The sequence below is a fragment of the Leptodactylus fuscus genome, chromosome 1 (genome assembly GCF_031893055.1).
Source record: "Leptodactylus fuscus isolate aLepFus1 chromosome 1, aLepFus1.hap2, whole genome shotgun sequence".
In the NCBI taxonomy this organism is placed as follows: domain Eukaryota; kingdom Metazoa; phylum Chordata; class Amphibia; order Anura; family Leptodactylidae; genus Leptodactylus; species Leptodactylus fuscus.
In genome coordinates, this window is record NC_134265.1 from 262,331,578 (window position 1) to 262,358,296 (window position 26,719).

The 26,719-nt window shown below is 39.0% G+C and overlaps 1 protein-coding gene across 1 annotated transcript in view; it reads left to right on the forward strand.

Moving 5' to 3' along the window:
- EGF (epidermal growth factor) overlaps nucleotides 1–26,719 on the forward strand; it is a 104,045-nt gene that overhangs the window by 11,854 nt on the left and 65,472 nt on the right. Inside the window, exons 2-7 of the mRNA XM_075286825.1 lie at nucleotides 8,490–8,689; nucleotides 11,249–11,430; nucleotides 12,176–12,400; nucleotides 14,740–14,939; nucleotides 17,205–17,309; nucleotides 24,084–24,206. Of these exons, the coding sequence (XP_075142926.1) occupies nucleotides 8,490–8,689; nucleotides 11,249–11,430; nucleotides 12,176–12,400; nucleotides 14,740–14,939; nucleotides 17,205–17,309; nucleotides 24,084–24,206 (1,035 nt within the window). The remainder of the gene's footprint in view (nucleotides 1–8,489; nucleotides 8,690–11,248; nucleotides 11,431–12,175; nucleotides 12,401–14,739; nucleotides 14,940–17,204; nucleotides 17,310–24,083; nucleotides 24,207–26,719) is intronic.

Below are 26,719 nucleotides of genomic sequence, written 5' to 3' on the forward strand. Positions count from 1 at the left end.
TGTTTCCACACTGTATGAACCTAAATGGTCTGCAGAGCCCTGTGTGAGCAAACCAGTGTTACTCACCTATCCGATGCAACTCCATGTTGTCTTTGGCCTCTGTAGTGATGTCACAGACGTCACATGGGTCAGGCCCTGGGCCACTTTAACCATGGGGCAAACGGATCCAGGCACCAGACTTTCTGCCCAGGACAGCACCACTCATAACTGTATACAGTTGAAACCTATGACAAGGCAGAGAGCTGTGTGCTCCTGCCCTGGGATCTGTAGACGTGACGTGATGAGGTCACTCACATTGCGTCTGCAGCTCCCTGAACAGTCCGTGACAAGAGACATAGAGCAGAAGGGGAGTGAGGAGAAGTCTGTATCAGTTTTTTATTATGTTAAACTGAGGGAAGATGAAGAAGGGACATTAAACTAGGGGCAGATGAAGGGGGGCATTAAAATGGAGGCAGATGAAGGAGGATATTAAACTGGAGGCAGATGAAGAGGTGGCATTAAACTGGGGGAGATGAAGAGGAACACTAAACTGGTTGGCAGATGGAGGTCGACATTAAACTGGGGGAAGCTGAAAGGGGCATTAAACTCGGGGTAGGTGAAGGTGCAGTAGCAGCCCCAATAACAAAGTCCACTGACTCATCAATTTAGAGGCTCTCAGGATTTGGATAAGACCTGAAGAAGCCATAAGAACCGCACTGCAGCAAAGGAGAGGCAAGTAATACTATTTATTATGTTTGATCACTTCCCCTGGGTTTTAACATGTTATACTCTAGGGCAGGGGTATGGAACCTTGGCTCTCCAGCTGTTACAAAACTACAACTCCCAGCATGCATACTTGCTCTGCTGTTCTTGGAACTCTGATGGAAGGGAATGGAGCATGATAGGAGTTGTAGTTTCACAGCAGCTGGAGAGCAGAAGGTTCCCTACCCCTGCTCTAGGGTCTTAAGAGTATAATAGCAGTTTTGGTTGCAAAGTGTGCAGCCTAAACAAAATCACTTGGCAAACCTTGTGCAATGAATTTCAGCGAGATTCCTCTAACACATATTCTCAATGCAGCCCAGTGGCCTCCACTCTGTAGTTATAAAGCTACCGGATTGCACTCTGCAGCAATAGTCAGGGTAATGGGCCTTGGGGCAGGTAGCCCAGTGATATACATGGCCAGTCCGCCCCTGGTTGAACTCCATCCTGCGGTTATAATATCCTCCGCACTTTTAGGAAGGATTTCCACACAATGTTTAAGCGTGTATGTGACCATTTATTGTATTGTTAAAAAACTGTAATCTTTTCACATGATATACTGAATTAAACAGAGGTTGTATGTGAAATGTGACTGTTCTCAACATTAAAATTGTTCTTTTTATTTTTAAATTACTGTTTGCAGCTGTTCAACTAATGGTGGCCCAGTGGTTAGCACTGCAGCACTGGAGTCCTGGGTTCAAACTCTGGCTACTCTGGATTTTTTTTCCATCTTCCTAGTACATTGCAGAGAATATTAAATGGTACCATCATGAAGAAAAATTTGTCCAGCAAACATTAAGCTTTCATATAGCTCTGTTGATGGGAAAAGTAAAAAAAATGTTATGGGGTTTAGAAGGTGGGGAGTCAAAAACGAAAATCGATAACTGTCGCCAGTTGGAAGGGATTAGTACACTGCCTGTTCATGCTACACAGACTTGTTTTAGATTTCTGTCATTTATGGAAATAATCATATTGGAAGTAGGACCAATTTAACACAATGGGCCCATTGCATAGGTTTCATAAACTTTGTACCAAGCCTTGTAGTCTCAGGGGCAATGGCCTCTCTACAACATGAGAGGACTCCAATATTAATATAATATTTTGCATTTAACATCAACCCTTTAGATGCCTTTGTCAAGTGTGACTGAGGCATTAGAGGACTGGTAGTGCAGCCTCAGATCACTATCTCCTAAAGCGGGACCATATCTTAGGCAGACTGAAATAGAAGGGAATGCATTTTTCAATATACTGCAATGCAGTATGGATTTTGCAGCAAATTTGTGGTAAAATATCTTACAAATTTTGTTATGTCTTTCATTCTTTGCATCTGCTGTGAAAATTTGCAGAAAGAATTGGTGCACTATAAAGATAGATAGATAGATAGATAAATAGATAGATAGAAAATCTGCTTCACGTATCAATTTCTGTGCTGAGTTTTCTTGCAGCATGAGGATGGAATTTGTTAGAATCTCCTCCAATTTTACACTATTGTAATATTCTGCAGATTTTTTGCCTTCAAATTCAGTTGATAAATCTGCAGCACATCTGCCACAATATGTATGATGCTATAAGTCCTCCTATTAGGTAGTGACTCATGTAACTATGATGCAATGAGATTGGGTCTCTGGACAGCGCTCAGTCCAGGAAATACAATATACAGTTGAAGAATATGATGTGTTGTTTTGAGCCAAAGCCAAAATACGCTTCAAAATTAATGGGAAATATATAGGAAGCACTTATACTTCCACCTGTTCCTAAAACAAGCAGCTTTTCCACGATATGTGTTCTCAGCCTCAAGTAGTTTAAGGAGTTAATTTAGCACCATTTAGATAAATGGGACAGTCTGAAATTTTTTTGCAACAAATTTGCTACATGTGAATATACTAACATCGTATACTTTGTACTTCTTCAACTCCAGTCTCCAGGATTGTTTCCAGTGTGATCCTGAGAGTAGACGCCAAGCACAGAATTCTCATGGAATTCTCAATGATCATTCTGTAGCCAAACACATTGCATTCAATTGCATATTAGGGCTTATATTTTTGGGCAGCCTTTTGTCTGTTTTCATACTCATGTGATCTGCTCAGAATGGATGAGTGAAGAAGAAAGCTTTGTCCTCAGCAAATGAACTGTAAAAGCAAATCCTACCAATAACTATCATATGCGCTGTTTTTACTGGCATAAAAAAAGTTACCTCCTCTGTACTCGTATATCGAATGTGGATGATCCCTTTAAATTACTCTACTGTTCTGAAGTGCTGAAGTTCCTTTTCTTGAGTTTATAGGGGTTCAACACTATCTAGAGTGCAGCATACACTTGTATTTATCGTTTTTAGCTTCAAAAGTATTGAATAACAGCAAAAAGTACAGGATACAGATGCAGAAAAATGGCTAAAAAAATTTCAGAATGCCATGTACATAAAATATAACTTTTACTTAATCAGATTTAAAATAAACCATCAAATTGACAAGGATCTAAGACATGTTAAAATCAAATGTATAGTTTACGCATTTCGGGAAGCCACAGTTAGTCCCTTACTCATAGTAGCTAGGACTCGAAGCTACGAGTAAGGGACTAATTGTGGCTTCCAGAAACACATATGCTATACATTTGACTTTATCATGTCTTGGATCCTTGTTATTTGGACGTTTTTTTAATCTGATGAAGTAAAAGTTATATTTTATATATATGGCATGCTGGAATTTTTCGTATCCATTTTTCTGTATTGTATCAAGCTTCTTAACAGTCCAGAGTGTTTTTTTCTTTGCAGCCCACAGTTCATACTCTGCATTTAAAATTGCATATTTTCCTTATAGTTGGTCAAGCGATATCACTCTTTTGTTGTTTTTACAGGATACAGATGGTAACACGACATTAGTATAAACACTAAGTAATGTAAATTGTACATGTGATATTACAAGAAAAGAATAGTGTAATCCAAAATGCTAGAGCTTGTAAGTAAGCGGGATAAAAAGGAATATAACCAGCACAAACATAAAGGGATAGGGGAGAGGGTATACAGTGCCAAGGTGCATAGGTCAGGGGGGAGGGAGAGAAGGGAGACCCTTCCTAGGGGAAAGCATGTCACTTTCACCCAATGGGGTGTCAAAGCTGGGGACAGTATGACAGACTCGGGATATTGGACCTATCAGCCAAACCTTATGAAATTGTGGGCATGTATCCATTGCTTTTAATGGCACTTGCACTTAACATTATCTAAACTATTCTCATCTAAGAAACGGCACTGGCATCATTATCAAGTCAGTGTTCAATGCCACTAGCTACAGGTCCTTGTGTTCTTTTCTGCACATAGGATTGTACTGAGCAAAATGATTGGTATACATGATAATCATATCAATTGTGGTACTATAAGGGCCCGTGCACACAGAGTTAGCACGAGCGCATTTTAGCATAATACACGTGTAAAAATAACACTCCCATTGACTTCAATGAAATTTTTTACACGTGAAGTCAATGGGAGTGTTATTTTTACACGTGTATTCTATACACGTGTATTATGCTAAAATGCACTCGCGTTAACTCCGTGTGCACAGGCCCCATGTGTGTAAGAAACACAAAGTTTGTTATGAACTTATTTTCTACATTAGTATCTGTCCTGAACCTATGACTTCACATTCATGTCCCACAGTCTCTTCCTGCTTGGCATACTAATACCCTGCTCTGCCTCATCAGGGTCTTTCTCATGCCTTCAGATAAGTGTAAACTGTGTGTTTGTCTACAGTACCATTGAGAGCTGCCAAGGATTTCAGATTGTTCATTATTCTCACTTGTTCCTCTAACGCATTATGCGTTAAGGTAACATAAAGGGGCTTTTCATTCCTGCTTCGGGCACTTCATTCTTCTATTCACAGCAGCCTGGCTCGATGCTGCAGAGTGCCTTTGTATTTTGTTAAGCTACTTTTTTCAGGACACGGCCTCTATAATACCACAGTTGCCGGGATACCAGGGGCACTAAAATGTCATGGTGCGTCATGCGTAATTGAAAACTATGCTGAATTTATGGCGATTCTTGGTCATTGTGACTGAAGTATACATTTTTCAGATTTTTTTTTTTTTTTTACAAATGGTTCACTGATACAAAAAGAGGAATGTAACATTGGATGGTAATATTGTAAGACTTTGCTAGATATATTACTACCAAGTACTGATCTAAGCTCATTTAATATGATTATGTTGCTACATGCAGACTGTTTGCTCTCACATCAAGGTGATAATATAGGAATGAGATTGATGTTTCTGGGGTGTATTTGTTAGCTTTATATTTATTTTACAAAAATAAATTTAGAGTATTTGAAGTTGTTCAGATTTTTTTCTGACAGATGTACTAAACCTCTTGGGGCTCAGCTATTCGAAATCCCTCTCTAATATAGCATATTAAAAGGGGTACCTTTCGCAAACTTCCCAGAGGGTGCAAATTAATCCATTAACTATCGAACCTGTCGGGAGTGGATACTATCCCTGGCTGCTATTCCTCGGCTTCCTAACAAACTTCATAGTATTCGCCTATATACTGTATACCACTAGAAAATGCTCAATGAATACACATTTTCTTCCAAAATCAGCTGACAAATGTAAAATGGCCCCAGCTTCTCAGGCTACCTTGTGTATACTCTGGGTAAGAAGTGGGGTCTTCCTGGGTATCCTACCATACAGTCCCTTTTCATTCAGACGCCGACGGATAGTACGGGTTGACACTGTTGTACCCTCGGACTGCAGGGCAGCTTGAACTTGTTTGGATGTTAGTCGAGGTTCTTTATCCACCATCCACACAATCTTGCGTTGAAATTTCTCATCAATTTTTCTTTTCCGTCCACATCTAGGGAGGTTAGCCATAGTGCCATGGGCTTTAAACTTCTTGATGACACTGCGAACGGTAGACACAGGAACATTCAGGTTTTTGGAGATGGACTTGAGCCTTGAGATTGCTCATGCTTCCTCACAATTTTGCTTCTCAAGTCCTCAGACAGTTCTTTGGTCTTCTTTCTTTTCTCCATGCTCAATGTGGTACACACAAGGACACAGGACAGAGGTTGAGTCAACTTTAATCCATTTCAACTGGCTGCAAGTGTGATTTAGTTATTGCCACCACCTGTTAGGTGCCTCAGGTAAGTAACAGGTGCTGTTAATTACACAAATTAGAGAAGCATCACATGATTTTTCAAACAGTGCCAATACTTTAGTCCACCCCCTTTTTATGTTTGGTGTAGAATTATATCCAATTTGGCTTTTGGACAATTCTTTTTGTGGTTTTCCATTGAAGACAAATTAAATGAAGATAATAATACCAAAGAATTTGTGATTGCAATCATTTTCTGGAGGACAATGAGTATTATCTGACAGAATTGCAGGGGTGTCAATACTTTTGGCCAACACCTTAGATTTCTTTTTGGGAAGTCCACAAGCGGATTTGAACTGGACACTTCCACTGCTTTTGGATAGACCAAATGAGAGTAGGTGGGCTACTAAATCACAGTGAGCATAGAGTAGCATGTGGCCTTTTTACAAAAATGAGGGGTCTGGGAATCCAAGGAACCATGCCAGGAAGATTAAAAGAGAGGACAGCAAACATAGTAATTATGCATTATGCACCTACTGTGAACTTTTTTTTATTGTGAATCAGAAGTTTTCTTTAAGTTCAACATTACCTGTTACAAATCTGTATGTAGTGCGATCTTCCTAGTGTTGACTGCAGGTAGCCAGCGTTTTATAATTTCACATTATAATAGTGTGAAGAAAAACAGAGATTTTATGAGTATAAGAAGTAAAAAGTACCAAAGTGGACTTATCACAAAACTACAGTACAGTGGTGAAAACACAATTACTATAAGAGGTCTAATACATAAGTACAACTACCCAGCTGATATGATAATACACCTACATACTGCAGAATGAAATATGTATATTTATCCTGTTTATCACGTGGAGGAGACTATGCAAAGAATGATGGGCACTGACACTGAAACAAAATATGTGACACTTGCATATCTCCTAGATACTATTGTACGAAAAGATACGTGAATTATACATGGTATGAGGAATAATACTTCTATAGTACTTCTATTCAGAGAATGTCTCATATAAGTCAGTGTCAGTGTCAGCAGTGCAGATATGATTGTGAATACTGCGGATCCAGATCTGATCTACCGCAGGAGGAATGAACAGGTTCAGCATATATCTGCAATTTACGTAAGCAACGTGTACATTTTTAACATATTCTCACACTACATCGTTCAGTGTAAACAATCTGCAGCACGGAAACCTCTAATTTAGGGAATATCTCCACCAGTAGCCAAAATACTTGTTATGTGGAAACTGGTCATAACTAGTAATTTTACCTTCTTTGCATAAATTCTTTTTATTTTTATTATAAGAAGAGTAGGCTGCCAGAGGTCTGACCTTGACAATTAGAATATTATATGCGAATGTTCCTATAGACTACCAAAAAGACAGTGTATAGGCATTTGTTTGCCCATTAAAAGGGTATTCCCATCCTAAAAAAGTTAGGGCGTATTGCTAGGTAATGCCATTACAATTATGGGAGTTCAGCATCCAGGACCCCAACAAATCCAGAGAATTAAAGGGGTTGTCCACAGAACCTTAACGTCAGTAACCTCCAGAGTATAATGATTGGAGGCCCAGGAAGGTGAGTGAACATAGAAAACACTGTTACTTACCTCTCCTGCACTCCGGCAGGCTTCGGGCCTGTTTGGTGATGTCCAGACGTGACGTGGGCCAGGCATGCATCAAATGTTCACCTTGGCGTCCAGCCATTCCTAGTTACGCCACTGTTCATCTCCATAGTTATGTCAATTCCTAGACAATCCCTTTAAGTGATTGTATCAATAATTTAGCACTGTATCACATTTTTTACTTTTCCCCATATCCTGTGTAAGGAACTCCTAAATTACCGTAATCACTTACAGTTCTCCACAAAATGGATGGTTAGGGCGATATTGTGGAGAAAAATTGCTAAATTAGTGCTAAGACACCTTAATTCTCAGAATCTGAGAGGTTCCTGAAGTTAGACCCCCACCTCTCATAAAGTGATGGCACATTGTAGTGATTTGCCATAACATTATAAGATTGAAATGCACCTTTAATGGAGTCTTAAAGGGAACATCACATACACTTGAGACACTAAACCACCAATAGCGGATCAGTAATTTAGAGTCTCAAATATAGCTATATCTATAGGTCAGCTTGCATCCAATGCAGCCATAGTATGTGTATTTGTGCAATAAAGCCCGAGCACCTCCCTGACCAGAAGTGTACCTCTCTGGCTTTACCAGAGATAAAGCTGGTGCGACTCATTAGACTCATCTCCAGGTAAACATAAAGATGTTTTAAAATCCTGTGTATGAAGTCTTAATATATAGTGATATCTGGAAAACTAAACCATCAATCCAAAAGGACCTCTTGTTTGTTTATGGTCCCAAATGTAAGTGACAGGTAAATGTCATTGTACCACTGCATAATATAGTAAAACCTCATTGAGATGACCCCCAAAAGGAAGAAAATGGCAAGTGTACATTGTATATGATGGAACTGAAAATCTGGTTTAGATAAAGAGGTGGTCTTTTGGAAGGGTTTCATGCTTGAATGCAAACATAACGTTGGTGTCCTTATGGGCTTTAAGTGTGCACGGCATTCCCATTACTAAACAAATGAAGACGTTTTTGGCACATATTTTCATAAAAAATGTATAATATCTTTCTACTCTATATTTATAGGTCCCACACCTCTTCTACTTTTCAGCCGTGGAAACAATATTCTTAGCATTGACATTGATGGTACTAATCTTAAGACAATAGTGGGTAGCGCAGGACCGTCGGCGTTGCTGGATTTTGACCTTCAAGAAGAAAGACTCTACTGGCTTGATCCCAACAGAGGTTCTATACAGAGGATATTTCTGAATAAAACTAAACGTGAGGTAAATTTCCATTAACCAAGCAAAGTACTGAATGTAACTGTATTCACTATTATTTGCCATATATCAGCAAGACTAGTATAACATGCATACATCATATGTACATAGTTATGTCACAATATCATTTACATTTTCTGCTGTGGATATTCTTCTCTGCCATGTCTTACATAAGATCACATTCCTCCCGCCATTTCTGGTACATGTGTGAGAATGTTGCACTTGCCTTGCATCAGATCTAGAGGGCTGGATACTTTTTGTGAAAGATATCAGGATAAAGCTAAACCTAATCGCTGCTGCTGTATGTGACTGTATACTGCTGCATCTATTTGCAATAGATGAAATAAAATGTTGGGAATAAAATTTATCAAAAAAATTATAAGATAAGTTGATAATATAATTCAATTACCATTTTATTGTAAGTGTACCCCAATTTAGGCGGTTATACAAGGTCATTTACTGCTCTTGGCAAACCTACCTAACTGTACCAACCCATATGCCATGTGTTTGTTGTGTGTCTATTTGTATTGGTTTGGTGTATTGAGTTATGTGCATATTTATTGGGTCAAATAATTTAACTGCCTGTGGCTTGAAGCCTAGGACTCTATTGTCTGGTCAGTTCCTGGTGCAATAACTGGTGTCTCTATCCTTGAGGTTTAGTCCTTAGCTGGTCCAGCCTTTGATGTGCTTCTGTCATAGTGTCTATTATTTTGTGGGTCCAGTACCACACGTCCAAGTGCTTGTGCCTCACTTCCTGGTAGTGTTTTGCTTTCCATTTTTTGATCCAGTTGTTTTTATTCCATATGCCCTAATGGATAGGGGGGGTTGAGGGGTGATGTTAATTCCCGAACACTCTTTGCTCGGGGAAGGTATGTCACAATACATTATGCTCTCACGTTAACTAACTAGTGGTTCTGTGTCATATTCCTGGGGCTAACAGTATGGTTTCCAGTGGTGTTATGTTTTTTTGTCCCAGACCCGGATGTAGTGCAAGTATTTCAGACCTCGATGTCTAGTGATCATGTGTCCCAGCCTCTGTCCGTTAGTTTTGTAATCCCTTTCCTTGTGTTGGCTTTTGGGGATGATGAGCAGTGGTTTGTTGTCTAAACCTTGATGTCCATTGCTTAAGTGCTCCTAAGTAACCAGTCGTTTCTTTGCCTACATCATACTGACTACATGAAGATTTGTAGACTGCCACCGATATCTGCCACTGAGTGTGCAGTAGTTAACTAATGTCTTGTATTGTTTCTGTTGGTGTCATAGGCAGCTGGATCAGCCAGTGAGTCTGTATTACTGGTGTTAGTGCGCTGTTTGATGTGATAACTGTGGTGAGCGAGACTGGGCCATGTAACATACTATTCTAAGATTATGGGTTAATTTGTATATATTGTAGTATGCATAAGTTAATTGCTATGTCTTGTTGTGTTACTTGTTATTTTTATTATTTTGCTTTTTGTTAATAAAATAATTACAGTTTACAGTAGGACATGATACACTGTTAAAGGGATCCTATCATTAAAATGCTATTTTTTCTGACTTAGGGGGCGTTCACACTACCGTCTGTGTCCGACAGGTAGTGTCCGCTCCTAGTATCCATTCAAAATCTTGCACGGACATTAGGAGCGGACACTAGCTGTGTCCGTGACACTTGTCATTCACTTAAATGGCGATCGGGTGCGTTCTTTTGCACTCTGTGCCCTTCCTTCACTGTCCGCTTTTAAAGATGTCCGACTTTTCAAGCGGACAGAAAAAACCTACATGTCGGGTTTTTCTGTCCGCTTGAAAAGTCGGACATCTTTACATGCAGACAGTGAAGGAAGGGCTTGGAGTGCAAAAGAACGCATCCGATCGCCATTTAAATAAATGACAAGTGTCACGGACACAGCTAGTGTCCGCTCCTAATGTCTATGACAGATTTTGAATGGACACTAGGAGTGGACACTACCTGTCGGACACAGACGGTAGTGTGAACGCCCCCTAACATGTAGGAATAGCCTTAGAAAGGATATTCTTCTTCTAACTTTAGATGTCTTTTCCACGTCGCCATTTGGTAGAAATCCCGGTTTTCTTCGGAATGCAAATGAGTTCTCTCACAGCACTGGGGGCGATTCCCAGCACTCAAACAGTGCTGCGAGAAAACTCTCCAGCACCACCTCCATCTTCATCTGGAATGTCCTCTCCCCGCGTCTTCTTCCAGCGCTGGGGTCAAGCTTCTACGCATGCGCATTCAGGCCCGAAGAAAACTCATTTGCATACCGAAGAAAACCAGGATTTCTACCTTCTAAAGGTAGGAGAAGAATAGCCTTTCTTAAGGCTATTCCTACGTGTTAGTCAGAAAAAATAGCATTTTAAAGATAGGATCCCTTTAAATGTAATGCTATATTGTAATAGGGGGTTGCAAATTCCTTCTTGAAGATTCAATATTCTGCTTGTTTATGAGGAAATGAGCTTCTAACTTTTTTATTCCCATCATCATCAGCATAAGAATAATATTTATGAGGTAGTGAAAGACCTTGTTTTACTAATATTTGACTTCCCCGTAATACTGATGATTTTCTATTTCAGAGAATGCGTGCTGCAGTACAAGGGGCAACACGGTTTACAGTGGATTGGAAAAACAAGAATATTTTCTGGTCTAACCAGCAAAAGGGGACGATAGAGTGGACTGACATGAGTGGAAAGAAAGCTAGAACCCTTTTGAGAGGTTTAGTTCATCCCACCTTCATTTCTGTTGATCCAGTGGAGGGGTATATTCAACTTTAGAACTTTAATGATTTTCTAACGAAAAGTTTTTATATCAGATATGTAAATAACATTCATCTTGGCTTTTTCCATTAGTAATATAGAGTTTGGGTGGAGTGACAACGCAAATGTTCCATTCAGCTCCATCTCACTGTGGTTGTGTGGTCAAGGAGGAACAATTGAATGAGGACTCCTGTTCTAGTACTTGGTGGTGCCCCTGCGGTCAAACATTTATGACCTATACTTTGGTTTGGTTATAAGTGTATATGGTGGGAAACCCCTATAAGCTGACCTGAGTAATTCCAGCGTCTAAGTGACATTACCATTATAAATGGTGCACAATGTCTTAGTTATGAAATGTGTTATAAAGGCTTATTCACGTTACAGTGAATCAAGCCACCAAAAAATTGTTTTTGTCATTTTATACATCTATGAGGGATCTGTGAAAACTGATACCTTACACATGGAAATTGTCTAAGGACTGTGTCATCCGTTTTCAAAGCTGATTTACATTTGCCCTTATGTTATATTAAGCCATTTATTATCAGTTATTATCATTCCATGCAAAACAAAAGTATAACAATAGTTGGTTGGTTTGTTGTATTCAATATGTGTGTTCTACTGCCCACTAGTGGCCATAATGCATATTGCAACAGCAGAGATATTCTAAAACCACAAAATATTCTTCAATCTATTAGATTACACTTGGATACAACATTTCGGTTTATTAGATATTTTTCTAATTTTCAGGTTACTCTTCTGGACGTCTGGTAGATTGGTGTCAGTGATTCAAAAATCCAACTTGAATGAAACCGCTATAATATCTGTCAATGAAATGAGAGGAGATATTAAAGCCTTTGCACTGGACACAGCTGCCAAGCAAATATATTGGATTTTATCTAAACAAGGAGAATCCAGTATTGGCACTTGTACTTACTATGGAGATTCGATAACAATAATCAAGAAAATAGGCCAGTAAGTTTTGCATGTAAGCCTGTTGTGTGCACATGAAAGTTATTAGCAGCTGAATTAGGTCAATGGCTAAGGCTGCTTTCACACTGTATTTTGCAACGTCCATTTGTTGAAACAGCTAGTGATTCATATTGTTTGTTAAAGAAAACCTGTCACCCGGAAAATGCAGTTTAATCTGCAGGCAGCATATTACACTGGAGGAGCACAGCAAATAGATATATAGTTTGAGAAAAGATTCAGTATAACTTGTCATTTATTAATTGAAATGTCTGCAAGGAGGCAGCCTTATCAATGATTGGCAGCTATCTCTGTATGTACCATCTTAGAGGGGAGGATGTCAGTCAGTGATACGACTACTTCCTTGCACTGCATTTTCCTGGTGACAGGTTCCTTTTCAATGCTTACAAAAAGTGTCCTTTTAGGCCTGTTTTGAGTTACTATAAATTAATATACCTTTTGCTGTTGTATGGAATAGGTGCTGCATTATTCCATACAGAGGCCCCCAGCAAACTTAAACCTTTTTCCTGCTCACTGTCTGATAACACATTGCTTGATTCAGTGCACAGCACGGACAGATATACCACGTGTACAACTTATGCAGCTTCTCAGGGGCCTTGTAGGCAATGATCATACCACCAAGTTCAGAAGAAAATAAAATTAAATAAGTAATCATACACAGCACTGTTTTTTTTTTAAATAATTTAATTTTCAAGGGTTTCTACAAAAAAAATTGTGTGAGCAATCACAATATGTCACCTGATATTGTTTTGCAGTTCCAACTCTTGCCACTAAGCCTAAAATAGTTTTAGAACTTCCTGTCTCCTGGAGATGAGCTAGGGGCAGCAAACCCTATTTACTTCTATGAGAGAGTTTTGTAGACATTCTCTGTGACCTCTGCAGAGGTTAGGTCATTGTACAGAGAAAGGAGTAGACATGTTGTAATATCACCTATTGTGACTGGTAGATTCTGTTTCTTATTTACATATACATGATAGCTGTGGTTAGCAGTGTCCTGATAAGTGAGGGGGCTGCTGCAAAGAAATCTTCTACAGAAAATAGCTATTGTCAGCATCTTATTTGGCTTAGTGGCCAGAGTCAGAATTGCAGGATTTTTTTTAACTCCTTCCCGATATCTGCTGTATTTCTACGGCAGATAGCAGATCTTTAAAGATGGTAGCTGCCATAGCTACTGGGTCTCTGCTTTAATGTACAGTGGGAATGTGGAGCTAATGCCCGCAATCAGAGTTCAATGTGATTGCGGGCATTGCTCTTTGCTGTGGCCCCCCCAAAGTAAAAAACAAAAGTGGCGACTGACCCTGTCATTGCAGACTGGCTTCAAATATATAAAAGTAATGGTGTTAGAATATGGCAACTTTAAAAATATTTTTTTTTTTTAGGAAAGCTTTGGATTTTGTTAAGGGGCTAAAATGTTAATAACACCATATAAATTTGGTATCCCTGGAATTGTACCAAAACATAGAATACAGATGACATGTCATTTTGGCTGCACAGTAAACTCTGTAAAAAACCCATAAGAAAGTTGCACAAATGTATTTCTTCCCTAATTGCACCCCATTCTGATTTTTTTTCCAGCTTCCCAGTACATTGTACAGAATAATAAATGGTACCATAATGAAGAACAATTTGTCCCGCAAACATTAAGCCCTCATAAGGCTCTGTGAATGGAAAAATAAAAAAGTTATGGGATTTGGAAGGTGGAGACAAAAAAGAAAATTTAAAAATGCCACCAGCAGGAAAGGGTTAAAAATATAATTCAAAAACCTCACAAAAAATATTTAAAAAATATGCTTAATATAAAACTTGATAAAAAAAAACGCAGGTCATTTTCCCGTGACACATTCCTTTTAATAATTAGCTTGGCTAGTATTGGGGAACTGCAATCCAGACATGGGGGCAACCAGTGAAAGATTAGCTGGAGAAGCAAGAGACTGATTCCACAATGATCCCTAAGGGGTTTCTTGCACAGAACCCTCTGCTGCTTATGTTAATCCCTACTGTGGATTGATAAAGGTATCTTGCTCATAGACAACCATTTTGTTATCTGCTGCCAATGCAAACTATGAAGGTGCTGTACATGTTAAAAGGAGTTCCTCTCTGTCTGGGATAACAGTAATTTAAATTGGCGACTGCAAACATTTTATGTCTCCAATCTCAACTGTATAGAAATGAATAAATGAAAAGAAGTAATCTCGGGCATTGTTCAGGAGACTGTTACCCCATGTTTGTTTCACAGGAAATAAATTGATATCAGGTCTTCTTTAAGCAAGTTTAGGAATGATGTATAAAATATATATATATTTTTTTTTTCTTTTACTTTATAGCTCTACAAGACAAAGCAGTTGGGGGCTTTCACTATTCTCCGATCACATCTACTATACAGAGAGAAAATCTTCTGCCATCCGGACTCTTAATAAATACACTGGAAAAGAGACTGTAATAATCACTTTAAAACCCTCCATGGCAGACATCACCGATATAAAAATAGTCCCTCAGCTAACATCAAGCTATCCTTACAAGTCCGGTAAGTTAACAGATTAATATTCATACTTTGACACAGCTTGTAGCTAAACTCCAACTAAGTACTAAAGTAGTGTTTTCATGTAATATCCTGCTCTATATCAAAAAAAGTTAGCACTGAGTGTATGCACTCACTAACCAGCAGGTAAGGCCTCGTTCACATCTGCATTTGGATTCCGTCCGGGGGAGTCCGCATGAGGACCCCCCTGAACGGAATACCGAATGCAATTGCAAGCGGTGTGCCAGTGAGAGCACACGGACCCCATAGAGTATAATGCGGTCCATGTGCTGGCCACCAGATCTCCGCAGGGATCATGCAGACAGGAAAGTAGTTCACAATCTACTTTCTTGACCGCAAGATTCTTGTGGGCAGCGCGCACCCAGCACATGGATCCCATTAAAGTCTATGGGGTCTGTGTGCTTTTACTGCATATGCTTACAGTTGCGTTTGGTATTCCGTTCAAGGGGTCTTCATGTGGACTCCCCGAACGGAATACCGAACGCAAATGTGAACGAGGGGTTAGGGGTGTGATTCTGAGCTCTGACACTGTCCACCTCTGAATGAAGCTCTTACTCACACCTCTTGCTGCTCCAGCCTGGCACCGCCCACCTGACAAGACAGAGGTAGCACATCAGGCACCAAAACTAACTACATTGGTTACTCTGGAATGGTGGGAACTAGAGAAAAAACTGGAGTTGGGGGTGGTGAAAGGTCCTCCTCTATAATAGCCAGTATATGAAATGCAGAGAGATAATGTGCTAGACATTAAAAACAAGCATTTCTCGTTTGAACTGCAATAATTTGGAATCTCGTACAACCCTATTTTATTCACAATAGATCATAAAACACATATCAGAAGTTGAAAGTTGGATATTTTTCCATTTCATTTGAAAAAAAATCACTCATTTACAACAGCAGCAACATATCTCAAAAAAGTTAAGACAAGACCATGTCTACTAGACTAAGGCCCAATGTACCGGGCCACAGCAAAAAAGCACTGCTGGAAAAACCACATCGGCAATGCATCATGGTTTTTCCCAGAGAGCTTTTCACAGACTTTCTGCTTCCTTTATACCTATAGGGAAACTGCTGGCACAATTTCCCTATAGTTTCCACCGAATCCGCCCCTTCCTCACCCAGGAAACTACCAAGATGCTTGTCCAGGCCCTCATAATCTCCCGCCTAGACTACTGCAACACCCTTCTCCATGGACTCCCAGCTAACACCCCCGCCCCCCTCCAGTCCACCTTAAACTGCGCTGCTCGCTTAATCCACCTCACCCCCCCATCTTCATCGGCTGCTCCCCTTTGCCAGTTCCTCCACTGGTTACCTATAGCCCAGCGAATTGAGTTCAAGCTACTAACGCTAACATACAAAGCCATCCACAAACTGTCCCCTCCATATATCTCTGAACTAATCTCCCGCTACCTGCCCACACGTAACCTCAGATCCTCCAATGACCTCCTACTCTGCTCTGCTCTCATCCACTCCTCACACAACCGTCTCCAAGATTTCTCCCGTGCATCCCCCATACTCTGGAACTCCTTACCACGACACATAAGACTGACCCCCACAATCACAGGATTCAAGAAGGCCCTGAAGACTCACATGTTCAGGAAGGCCTACAACCTCCAATAACACTATCACCGCACTGCCATCTGTACAGTCTCCCCCTCTCCTTCTGTCTCTACCTCCCCTCCTTCATAGATTGTAAGCCCTCGCGGGCAGGGCCCTCTACCCCACTGTGCCAATCGGTCATTGTTAGTATTATACCTACCTGTATATTTTGTGTATTGTATGTAACCTCTAAATGTAAAGCACCATGGAATTAATGGTGCTATATAAATAAATAATAATAATAGTTTCTCAAGCACAAGGCAGTCAAGTGTACAAGATTTTGAGAAAGGTGGGCTTAGCTATCAAGGAGACTCCTGGTACCAGGTATACTAGATATGTGATTTTGTTATGTAATTGGTCTCTTTTACTAGTATGTCATTTTTTCCAGGTCATTTTCATTTTTTAGAGAATGGACAATAAAAGAGTTTACTGTCTAATATTATAATTAATAGTAATATACGTAGTATGTAGTTACCATCAAGGCTCCCCCTAGTGTCTGCTGCATGATATCTTTTAAATGCAGGGGATTTGGAGCTCTGTATGCAAAACATAAAGCTGCAACACTAAACATATATTAAGACCCGGATTACCTAAAAAGACATAATGGTAAAAGATGGCACTGAATTATTCTAATTCATTCTATCCTTCCAGAATCAGAGGTGTGCACCTTGGTCAGTGACCAAATCACTGGAGAGAGCCAGCAGTGTAAATGTAAAGAAGGTTTTCAACTTTCCTATGATGGCAGACAATGTGAAGGTAAGATGTGCCATGTTTATATCAAAATACAGACTCGATGCTAGGTCATAAATCGTCACATTGGGTACTAGGCTTCTACATGAAATGGTTGAATAAATATATCAATAATTAAACTTTTTATGTATAATATGAAGGGTGGATAGACAGCTGAGGGTCTCTGTGCAAGATAAGTTATGGCCCGTTGTTTTCTAATATTTCAGCATAGAGCGACCTCAGTATATCTCTAACAATCGTTCAGTGTTCATTAGTCATGACGTTCATTAACAATTGACATTTACTAACAGTCTAATAAACAGTAGAAACCTGCAGTAATTGTGATAGGGCCCCTGACCTACCCGACCCCTGTGCAGCTGCATAGTTTGCACCAATGGTATGTCTGCCCCTGATATTAACTATTGATATTAAAATGTATTGTCATATTAACATACAATATAACTAAATATTGCTATATAGCAAATAGGGAATATGCGATTTCTGGTAATGTTGGCAGTCTTGGCTCTGCAAGAAAAAAAACTAACTAAAAAAAACTAACAAGCAGCCCCAGTGTACATATAGCAACAATAAAAATTAAATATTAACCCCTTAAGACCAGGGTCCAGGTTCCACATCCCAACCACACATAGCAGAAAAAAAAATCTGCAGCGGAAACACTTGCGGTTTTGTAAATCGCAGGCTGTAGCATGTCATTTGTATCTATGGAAATGCTGGTGTTTTTGCGTATAGGTATAATAGACGCAGAAAGTCTGCAGAGCAAGACCTTGCAGTTTTTCTGTGCAAACTGGTGTGTTAAAAAAAAACAAATCAATTAATAGTTAACATTCACAATATGTCAGCTTTATGTCACCGTCATTTTTTCACTTCATTCAGAACAGGGCCTGTATTGAATTTGTCCACGCAGCAGCTTTTTTCCTTTTTTATTTTGAGATTTTAAAGCTATAACATTATGTTATGTTTAGGTTTTACTAATGGTTGTGAGGGGGCTGCATGAAAACAACCCTGTAATTTTATGACTGTTTTGGAGTTTTACTACTTTAACAAAACAAAACCTCAGTAAAAAAAAAAAAATTAAAATTCTGTGCGGCACCAAATTTTGCCCATGACGTTTTGATATATCTATGGTATAGCTTTTATGGCACTACCAATTAATTTTTTTTTAAAAATTATTTAGGAGTAGTAATTGAAATTCCACATTAATTGAAAACAAATTATTTTAGAATTTTTGTCAATTTCTTTTATTTGAGCAGTACTATGTCCTTGTAAATGAAATACAAAATATTGTTATTTTGTAGCGGTAATATTTTTAAAACTACACTTTTTCAAAACTTTTTATAGTTTGATATTTCATGTACAGTATACTGCAACATTTCTGAGTGGCAGAATGTTGTCTTTTTCAGCTACCTATTAGGTCAGCTCTGTTCCTGCAGCTAACGTATTCATACACAGGGTCATAGTAACACATTAGTATTCCCCTTGACATAAGTTTATGTCCCCTCAATTGCCAGACACAATATAGTATCCCCTCAAATAGCCACCACATAATGCTCCCTGTTACCTAGTGACGATTGAATCGATATATGACCTACAAATATAAAAAACAAAAACAAAGTTATATACGGTACTCACCTAATCTTGTTCCCACTAAGTTGCCTGTAGTATCCTTCTGTAATGATGTCTCTGGTTCAGCACTCATTGCGCCTCCCTGACACAGTCATTATCAGTTGAAGTCTGAATGGTAGAGCACAGAGCTGCCATATCCGTGCTCTACCACTGTATTCAACTATAGAGTTGAAGTTGCTACCTGCTGCACCAAAGTGTGCGACTCTCTCTCTCAATCTGGGCCGGCTGAGTGGTCCCACACTACTATAGGACTTGGTGTGGATGCCCCGCTGTATAGTTAAAGCGGCCCTGTCCTTACATGACATCCTGGAAGTCATTGTTAGGCATCCTTCATCCTCAGTCTGTATTAGACCTAAAGAAAGCAAAACACGTTCAGCTTTTCCAGTGACTGCTGAATGCCTTCTATGTAAAGCCCAGTGAAAAATGAATAATAAAAAAAGGGTGCCTCAGAGGTATTTTATGAATAAATAGTGGACAAATTATGTAGCAAACATATGATAAAATAAAATACAAGTAAAGGTTACAAGCACCACCAAATGCAATCCATTGCCATAGCTGCCCTGTGTACCCAAGACTAAACTATATTATATGTCAAAATGAATGTAACACAATAGAGAAAAATAAAAGCACTATAAATTGTCAAAAATTGTAGTATTTCACTTTTTTAAATTTATCTAAAAATAAAACAAATCTCTCTATAAAGGTGTAATATAGCCCTTTAAATAAGAAGGTTAACCTTTTCGCTGCCAAGGGTCTCTGGAAATTTTGCACCTCCAGTAGCCAGAGCAATTTTCACAGTTTTGAGATGGACAAATCAAACCTAAATTGCAACATTAAAAAAAGCATCCAACCCCCCATACCTATATATTTTCTTAAAGTAGACACCTGCAGCATTGTCATAATGCCACTTGGTACTTTATACGAACAGGCACCTTCATGCGATCTTGATTTAAAGTGAATGTTTTATGAAAAAATGCAAATAAATGTATATTAGTTGTTAAAAGCGGAAACCAAACAAAAAATTAAATGCACCAAACCTCCTAAAAATAAGAGTTCAACATGTGCAGAGTTCATACATATCACTATGGCCTGAACCCGCATGCACGTGTCTTCAGAAAATAGCTAGAACTGGAAGGAACAAAAATCTGCTTTGAAGCTGGAAATGTTAAAAAAGTATCATCCTATAAAATGTAGGGATTACACACCATGAAAAGTAAGTGAACCCCTAAACCCTATATATTTTTTGAAAGTAGACAACCTGAAGATTACAAATGTCTTAATGGGACATCGATAGCCACATCCACCTTCATGCAACTTTGCGACCAACACAAATAATTTTTTGAAAAAATACGCTAAAACACATATTTGCACCTAAAACTCATGTTCAATCTCAGATTCATATACAAAATACTTTTAAAATAATAGCTTAAGGTGTATACAATGTGTAAATATACTATATGTACCGCAAACATCAACTACAACAAGAGCTCGGACTCCCAAAAACACGAATACAGAAGACAAGCAGGATTTTGCTGTTGTTCACTAATATGTTAAAAAGCTATACTGCACCTACCAAACTGTGACTGTGATACCAAAATCTAACTTTTTTCAGAGTACACAGCATACCGTATATAAAAACACAATTTAATAGTTTATATATACAAGCACTTTCATTCAACTTTGCAGCAAACAGAGATTGCTAGCAAAAATTGTGCAAAAATTCAAATTTGCCACTAAAGTGCGGCTCAAGAAATTCCTTTCTGCAAACATAATGTACTGTACATAAAACTGCAATATGTGAGGAGTTCATACATACCACACATGTATATATTTACAGGGGGTGTTAAAGAATCGCCAAAATCGCAGAAATGCGCCATCCCATTTTGTGCATGCAAATTAAATAGGACTTTACATAAAAATGTTATTTTCCATCCCCCTATAAAAATTTTAGCAATCTATGTGTTCATCTCTAGTGATAATCGTTATTACTATTATTTTAGTGTGTAACGGATATCACTAGAGAAGTATTTTACTGTAGAAAGCTCAGGTATAGACAGGACAGGGATTGGGTGAAATGTAAACTTTATTTGCGACTTTATGTATATGTTGTGTAAGTGTTTGGTGCGACTTTTTTTTTTGGCGCTGCGACCTGTACAATGGTAAACGTCTGGGTCACAGCGCCAATAAACTTCCTGGTTATGTTCAGGAGGTATAACATAAGAATACCCCACTAGTAAAGCTCAGGGGGGAATTACATTATAACTGTATGTGACAATCAGAGACAAATGTATAGTATGTTCTCTGATTGGCAGGAGAAGGCTTAATAGGGACAATAGAGTCCCTGCCACCCCCCTCCTGCTGTCACATACAAGTTATGCAGAGAGTCAGATCGTTTCAATGTCTCTCTCTCTCTGCTGAACTGCTGGTGTCCCTCTCCCTTTCTTGTTAGAGATCGCAAATTGCTTGCTTAGACAGGAGGGGGGGGACACTTTGGAGCTCTATATCTTTGGACTGCATCAACATATCTTGATGCTTTCAATTGCATTTTAAAGAGGAGAATCCCATCTTTAAAATGATATCAAGATGATTGGATGTACAGTTTTGGAGCGATTCACTGTTGAAACGCTGTCGGGAATTGAGATCTGCAGTTGGATCTCAATGCCAAATAGTGTTTTCAACAGTGAATCACTACAAAACTGTAAGTAAAATCATCAAGTTCCTGGTATCATTTTAAAGATGAGAGTCTCTTCTTTAAAATGCATTTTAAAGCATCAAGATATGTTGATGCAGTCCAGAGATATTGGCATTAGTAGGGAGGTGGCTACTGAAGTGCCACCTTGGGAGCACGTATAGCATACGTGCCTGGCGATGAAAGGGTTAAAGGAGTTTTCCCATATCCCTCTCTCACCAGTTTTACTGCTGTTCCTTCTTTTCGCTTCCTGTATTCTTCAACAAGCTGGTGGGCAGGCTTTCACTATGATGGCTAGTCCTTCTAATATTATAAATGTGAAAGTTTGGATGTTTGTGTATTTGTTACTCTATCACGCTCAGACCACCAAGCTAAATAATATGGCACCACGTTCTGCTTTCAGCACACAGATGAGCACATCTATCATGTTTATGTAGATAAGACACAGAATCCAGCAGTTATAAGAAGTAACTTCACAGCTTGTTTACTCCTCTCTAATCATAGGTTACAGAACAAGCCTGGAAAGCTCTTCTATAGAAGTCAATAGTATCTATTTCTATGGTTCATAGTCCATCACCAGGAAGTGACAGACTTTTTCTTTAGTATTAATCATAGACAGTAACATGGAAAATGAAAAACAACATTGCTAAAATTTCTTAAAAAGTATGTTTAATATACAAGTGTGATTTAAACAATAAGTCATTTTCTGGTGACGCATTCCTGTGAGGGGGTTGAAGGAATCTCCAGTGGTGCTTTAGAGGAATAGCTAGACTTGGCACGGCATTCAGCTCTAGCTAAGTAACTCAAGTAGTGGACTTCTTACTGACATATCCTAATAAGACAAATGAAGTGGGATGTCTAAAACATAATAGTAGAAAGTAAAAATAGTGAGAACTCCTTCTGTATAAGGCGGCTGAAGCCCCACATTGCAAAAATGCAACATTTTACAGTAACTGCAAAATGGATGGGATGCTGGCTAATCCCATGCACCCACTGCAGAAAAAAAATCTTCAGCAGCTTTTGAAAAACAAAGCGTGTCAACTATACCTGCAGCAACGCTGACATTTACTGTATTCACATGGAGGAAAATGGACTGGATTTGGTGTGGAATCAGCCTCAGATTCAGCGCTGAAAAAAAGCCTCCTATTGACTTCAATGGGTTCCTTTTTCTGCTTTTTTCAGCTCTGAAATTCCACACCAAATTCCTCACCCTTTTCCTCCATGTGAAAAGACTCTAAGGCTAAGACCCCACGGGCCGGAACCACCGCGCTAAATTGCTGCTGGAACAACCACGGCGTGAACACACCGCGGTTCTTCCCGCAACGCTTTGAACAGAAAGTTCACAGAGTTTTCCTCTGTTACAATTATTTCTATGGGAAAGCTGCCGGCGTAGATATAATTGACATGCTGTGATTTTCAAAACCGCAATGTTTTTGGAAATCGCAGCGTGTCCGCGCTGTGATTTTTTCCACAAAGTGGCCATGGGATTCACATGAATCCCATCCACTTTGCAAGTACTGTAAAACGCCGCAATTTTTAAAACAAATATTCCCAAAACCCAAGTAAGGCCCCTTTCACATCAGCATTCGGGGAATCCGCTTGGGGACCCCCTGAACGGAAACCTATACACATTAAAAAGCTGTTACCTAAGGAAACCACTTGGACCCCATAGACTATAATGAGGCCTTTGTGGTTTCTGCTCGGTTTCCGCAAATGCTTGCAGTACTTTTCTCTCTGCATGTTTCATGCGGAATCCACACAAACCCCTTAATAGTCTATGGGGTCTGCGGTAGAGATGAGCGAGTACTGTTCGGATCAGCCGATCCGAACAGCACGCTCCATAGAAATGAATGGATGCACCTGGTACTTCCGCTTTGACGGCGGCCGGCCGCTTAACCCCCCGCGTGCCGGCTATGTCCATTCATTTCTATGCGAGCGTGCTGTTCGGATCGGCTGATCCGAACAGTACTCGCTCATCTCTAGTCTGCGGGTTTCCAGGTGACCACTTTTTAATGTGTATAGGTTTCCATTGGGGAGAGGGGTCCCCAAGCGGTCTTCCCGAATGGAAACCCAAACGCAGATGTGACTGGGGCCTATTAACACACATCACATCAGTTGTCTTCTACGTCTTTTTTTCCCCCTATTGCTGTCAATGTGAAAAGTCCCTGTAGAAATGCCATTGATAGAGTGTGCTGTGATAAAGAACAATATGGAGGTAATAAGCACAAGGACTTTGTATATGAGTTATGTGTAATATTACTACAGAGGGGAGCAGTCCCAGCTGTTTAGCTCTAAATGTTTACTGGAAGGGGTTAAAGGTGGCCTTGTAGACTTTCACATTCAGGTGAACTTAAACATATTTAACATGGAAAGAAAACAGGCAAGACAGATTGTTATCTTTATCTTTGGAGGACTGAAGTGCAGGTATGTAACCAACGCTGCTGAAGTTTAATGTTCTCTGTCATTAGATATTAATGAATGTGCCTTATGGAGCCATGGCTGCACGCTTGGCTGTGAAAATATCCCAGGCTCCTATTATTGTAGCTGTCCCAGAGGTTACGTCCTTCTCCCTGATAACAGGTCATGCCATGGTAAGTAGGGAACTGACAATATTTACTTGCTGTATCTATGTAATGAAGTATATTTACATTTATTGTACATTGTACTTTGTCTCTGAATGTTGTTTGTGCTCATGTTTGCTAGTCCAAGTTCTTACGTGTCCACTAAGTCATATATCTTATGGTTTATGCAAAGATTTTATCCCAAAGGATCTGTTTATTTGTTTCTTGGTGTGCTTGAGACATGGAAAAAATACTAGACCACATGCACGATTTTGTTGAGGGAGTCAATGGATGCTTTAGTATACCTCAAGAGAGAGCCCCTTGTGTGGGCCAAAACATTGTGTATTGCTCTTTCCAATAAAAGGACATTTTCATTATTATTATTATTTTTTTAAATGTTGATGGACATTCTATCTATCTATCTATCTATCTATCTATCTATCTATCTATCTATCTACAGTATCTATCTAATGTGTGCTGTTCATATATTTTTGCTAAACCTACCTTGCCCCAGTTCCATCAGTTCTTTTAATAATACAAGTATACTATGATGGACAGAATGACCAACATTTTTTTACAAAAACCTGTTAGGTAAGGCTTAGTTCACACTGGAGACTCCATTGTCCACCTGACTTTTTCCTGCACTGCTTTCAGTTTTCAAACAATGGACACCCAATGGACCACATTATAGTCAATAGGTTCCACCGGGCTCCATGTGTAAGCGCTATTACAGCAGATTCTAGAACAATGAATAGGCCAACACTAGTGTAAACCTAGTAAAGACAAGCTGAGAATGTCATGGCTTCTCTGCAGTAAGGAAGAAGTTAACCAACTATCTGTCCATTATATTTGTTACTACTGAATTTGCTAATGGATGATATGCCAAAATAAAATTAAAAAAGAGAAACCATAGCAAAAAAAACAAGAAATGAAGCACCCGGCCTCTCTCTTGGTATATTCTCACCACAAAAACTATTACTTGTATAGAGTACAACTTGTAAAATTAGGTTATAATTAGTGTTTTTCTCATAGTTATATTCAGCAATTATTCCAACCATTAATACAATTGCTTAATACTAGGAGCAGCCTCATAGGAAACTGTCAGTTATATTAGATTAGGAAGACTCTCACTACAGTACAGTCACTGCAAGCAATGAAATGAATGATACATTACACATTTATGGCTGGCATTATTCTGGCTTCTAGTTACCTGCTTATTAACATACATCAGCAAGAACAATTCCTCCACAAGATTACACATTTCCAGTAAATGCTGCTTTTATTGGTAACTAGACCTTCTCCAGCCAAATGAATTGCTCTTTTAATACGAGTTACTTTTGTTCCCCATGTTTTACAGGCATATTCAAGCAACCATAATATACCAATTACATGAGAACTCTAAATTGCCGTATATATACCGGTATTAGCTCCAAGACACACATTTAACTAGCCAGCACTTTGCACACGGGCTAAGCAGCTATTATAGTAACATGCTTGGCATCCATAATTCTAGGACAAAAGAGTCATAAATAGGGAAGCGGCTTCTGTATTACAATAACAGCATTTCATAAAGTCTCTCTATGAGTTGTAAACTTAGAGAAACTGCATTTTATCAGCAGAAAGATATTAAATATACTCTGTATTTTAATAGAGCTTTTCCATTACAGTGTAAACACATTGTGCGCAAAGATATATATATATATATATATATATATATATATATACACACATTAGCATATAACCTATAAAGAGCTGCATTTTAGATGCCACTTCGAGTTGCCCATATCTTTGGTCTGACTCTGATACCCACGATAACAAAAATTTTACTGGGAGCCCCTGACATTAATGCAGGAAACTTTATTTCATATGCAGTTGACAAATTTCCTGGTTGGTGATAGAGATAATAGCCATGAAGAGTAAAAGCCACACTGGAACAGCAATTGTACAGCTATACAACATCCACAATGCCTATGTGTTAACTGATCTGTTTTAATGTTTGACACTATTGTGGTGAGTTATACTATTACATACATTGGAGGCTCCATCAGAAACCTCCATTGAAGATAAGTTCAGAAAATACAGACAAATACTATATAACAATGTGCTACACTAGTTTGTCCAGTAAAATGATGGATACCATGATGTCAACCCAATGGACCTCAGAGTCAATGTGATCTGTGAGGCATAATTTGTATTGCCATTCAACAAATCTGGTAATGTGAACATTGCCTTATACTGTACATACCATGTATGCACCGAACCACATGAAGTATTTAACTGCTGAAGAAGAACTTCCTTTATAAGCTTATTTCCTTTAGAATCTATTGGCCTTTCCCCCATAAACCGCATTAAAAACCGCCACAAAAAACTAGTGTTGACACAAGGCTCAGGCTCCACATTGCAAAGCGCAACAAAAAAATGCTGTGGAGAAAAAACGTGGGAAATGCATCCCAACCGCATTTTTCATTGTAATTTTGCCTGTATGTGCTTTACTTTCATAAGCAAAATTTTCAGAATGTTACGAAGTATTTAGAAAGTATTTC